General features: G+C 46.7%; 1 protein-coding gene across 1 annotated transcript; it reads right to left on the bottom strand.

The window, feature by feature from the left end:
* Window positions 1–408: 408 nt before the first annotated feature.
* Window positions 409–2409, bottom strand: LOC308173874 (dickkopf-related protein 1-like; the record flags this gene model as incomplete). Its single annotated transcript, XM_080548928.1, has 4 exons — window positions 409–680; window positions 1113–1235; window positions 1586–1730; window positions 2188–2409. 4 exons carry the CDS (start codon window positions 2407–2409, stop codon window positions 409–411), a joined length of 762 nt encoding a protein of 253 aa, XP_080405054.1.
* Window positions 2410–3074: the final 665 nt, after the last annotated feature.

A 3074-nucleotide genomic window follows, 5' to 3' on the forward strand; every position in this document is an offset into this window, starting at 1 on the left:
TTCCAAGTTCCACAAAAGAGAAACAAAACAGCCCAGCCATTTTTGATGACATGAATCGATCTTAACAAAACATATCCAATGAAAACCCCTGTGTTCTGCACCTTCTAGCATCCGTACGGAGGTAACCAGATCAGTCTACCTTACACCCTCGCACCCCCCAGGGTGGATCTCTTTACCCTGGAATCTTGTCTTTCTTTCCGGGGTGGTGCGTCTTTGTGTGTGTGTGTGTGTGTGTGTGTGTGTATGTCAGCATCTTTGGCAGTGTATTTATGTGTGGGTGAGCATGTCAGCATCTCTGGTCAGTGTGTGTCAGTGTCCGTGAGAAGATACGTTTTGGAGCAGTGTGCGCGAGCGTGCGAGCGTGCGTGTGTGTGTGTGTGTGTGTGAGGGCAGCGCCGCCTGTGTGTGTCAGCGTCTCTGGCAGGTGTGTAGGTTCCGGGCGGCCGTCCTGCTGACGCCGGGGTCTCGTTCCCCCCCTCCCCTCTCCGGCCGGCAGGCCAGGCTGTCTCCGCAGTCACAGCGCTGGAACAGCTCCAGGCCGTGGCCTCCTTTCCTCCGGTGGCGGGTGCACACCTGGCCCTCGGTCAGCACGGGCTTACAGATGCGAGACCAGAAGTGTCGAGCGCAGCACAGACCTTCAGAACAGTCTGTAGTTCTGAGGCACGTCTCCCCTTCCAGACCTGGAATGGAAGAGAGGAGAGATTTGAATATGATGGGTCCTATTGAGTGAAGCGTTGATGATGGAAGAGTTTCCTCTCAACCCCTCATGACTTGAGTGAGATCTCTTACACTGGAACTGTCCTCAAAATGTGTGTCTTTTTCCATGACTATCAAATGATATCACTGTATGAAACGGAGGAAGTCCTTTCTACTTCACCCAGTCAATCGCTAAGTCATTAACTCAATTAACATCCGATATGAAGAGTCAGGACTACTTGTCATGTGCTGTTGTGTGTGTGTGTGTGTGTGTGTGTGTGTGTGTGTGTGTGTGTGTGTGTGTGTACGCAAGAGTAGCCTATGGGTAAGGACATGTTATGTCCTCTGAGTTACAAAGTGACATGGTGACACCTTTGCATTGCATGAACATGTTCAGAAGCAGATGGCACGCCTACCTTTGGCAGGGTTCTGTGGCGGTCCATGGAGAGGGGGTCTTTTGGCATGGAGCTCCATGGTGTGGTTGTGCATGTGCCCGACACTGCCAGCGTCTGCATCTGTATCACCAGCCTGGCACACACCTGCAGGATGCCACAATGTGATGACATGTTATCACTCATGTACACTATTACCATGTCAATGTACTACTCCATTTATTTTATTTCCCCCCAAATCATACTTTCAGAATACCCACATTTTGTGATTTTGCTATTCAATACAGACTTTATATTTATATTAATAAATCATGTTCGGTTTAGCTATTCAATTGACCGCAATCTCCAGAGCTTTTACTACGATGTTTATTATGGTCAAAGACATTATATATATTAAAAAAAAAGAGTAGGCCTATGTTAATTAATTGACGCTAATCAAATCTCCACGCGCTAGATGCGTTTAAACGTGCATATGTTGTTGTTGTTGTTGAGCTCACCGTTGATACAGCGGTTCCCTGCGCAGCACATGGAGTCCTTAGCGCACCGCTTGCGGTTCTTTCGGCACGGGAGGCACCACGCACCCCGGGCGTCGCTGCAGAACTCATCCGTCCCGCACTCTTCATCATTCGAGCAAGTACTCAGCTGATAGGGTCAGAGAAAAAATATATATAAGTACACAAGATGTTATTTAAATACAAGTAGACTTTAAGATACAGAGACTCAACCTTGGCAGAAATGTGTAAAAAATAAAAAAAATAAAAAAAGGGAAATCAACATGTTTAATCATATTGTATTGTGTAACTTTTGAAAAAAAATACTTGGAAAAAAAATACAAGTAGACTACGCATTTGATTTCAGTTAAACGGTTAAACCCCCTAGATAGGCTACACGCATCTCAGAGCGTCCTGGAATTACGCACAGAAAGTCGTGATACCGTAAGGTCTAAGTAAGGTGGAGCTGCATATATAAGTTATGAACAATCTGTTGCAAGAAACGCGTGATAAGTGTCTCTAGGGGACTTAACTCTAGGGGAGTTATCGTGATCCAGATAAACGGGTCTTCAAGGGACCTTGATCAGAAGGAAACTGATGCTGCTTACCTGCAAGGTGTCCACGACCACCTTCTGCCCCTCGCTATCTGACGAGGCAGGGCGTGGGCTTGGGCTGACCGTGTCCTCGCTGTTAAGACCCCCGGGGCCTCCGGGGGGCAAGTTCTTGATGGCGTTAGAGTTGAGCACAACGGCCCCGGCGTAAGTGTCCCCAAGGTATCCAAACAGTGTGAGATAGACAGCCATAAAACGACGCACTGACAGTCGCAGCATGATTCCTCTGGTCTTTTGAAGATGAGACAAATGTAAACAAACAAGAAAAAATATATAAGTTGCTTCGGTTAAATTATTATTATAACACAGTCCGTTTCAGTCTCGAATCCTGTAAGAAAGTTCCAAAGAAGTTGTCCTGGGATATGTTAGAGGTCTCCTTGGCTTGACGCACTTCTTCTCTGCGATGTTCTCTTTATACATGTGGATTTGTTTGTATTCCCGCCCCTCGCAGTGCGCAACAAAGGCTTGGTGAGAGGGGGGGTGGAATCTCAAAGGCGCCTGGGCGCAAGAGAGCCCCACTGTACGGAGATGGCCCACCCCCGCCAGGATCTCGTTTCACAATGTTTGTGTGTAATAATGAGCAACAAGTCCTCCTTTGAGATTGCGCCCATGCCCCCTCACATGCATACTGGCATCTGCAGAATTATTGACGTTTAGAGGATGTCATTAGAATGAACACGTTCTAATTATCCAGGTCAGAAGGTAATTTACTCTTTCCGATTAAAAAGAATATTGAATAAAGGATGCAACCATATAAGTACCACAGACCCCCGTGTGTAGTCTTTTTCATGGGCACGTGGGGACAAATAGGAACTTGCGCACTGGGATTTACGCACACATAAATACGCACACAGAATAGGCAGATTGTTTAGATCTTAAATAAA

The sequence above is a fragment of the Nansenia antarctica genome, assembly GCF_963989245.1.
Source record: "Nansenia antarctica genome assembly, chromosome: 19".
Classification (NCBI taxonomy): domain Eukaryota; kingdom Metazoa; phylum Chordata; class Actinopteri; order Argentiniformes; family Microstomatidae; genus Nansenia; species Nansenia antarctica.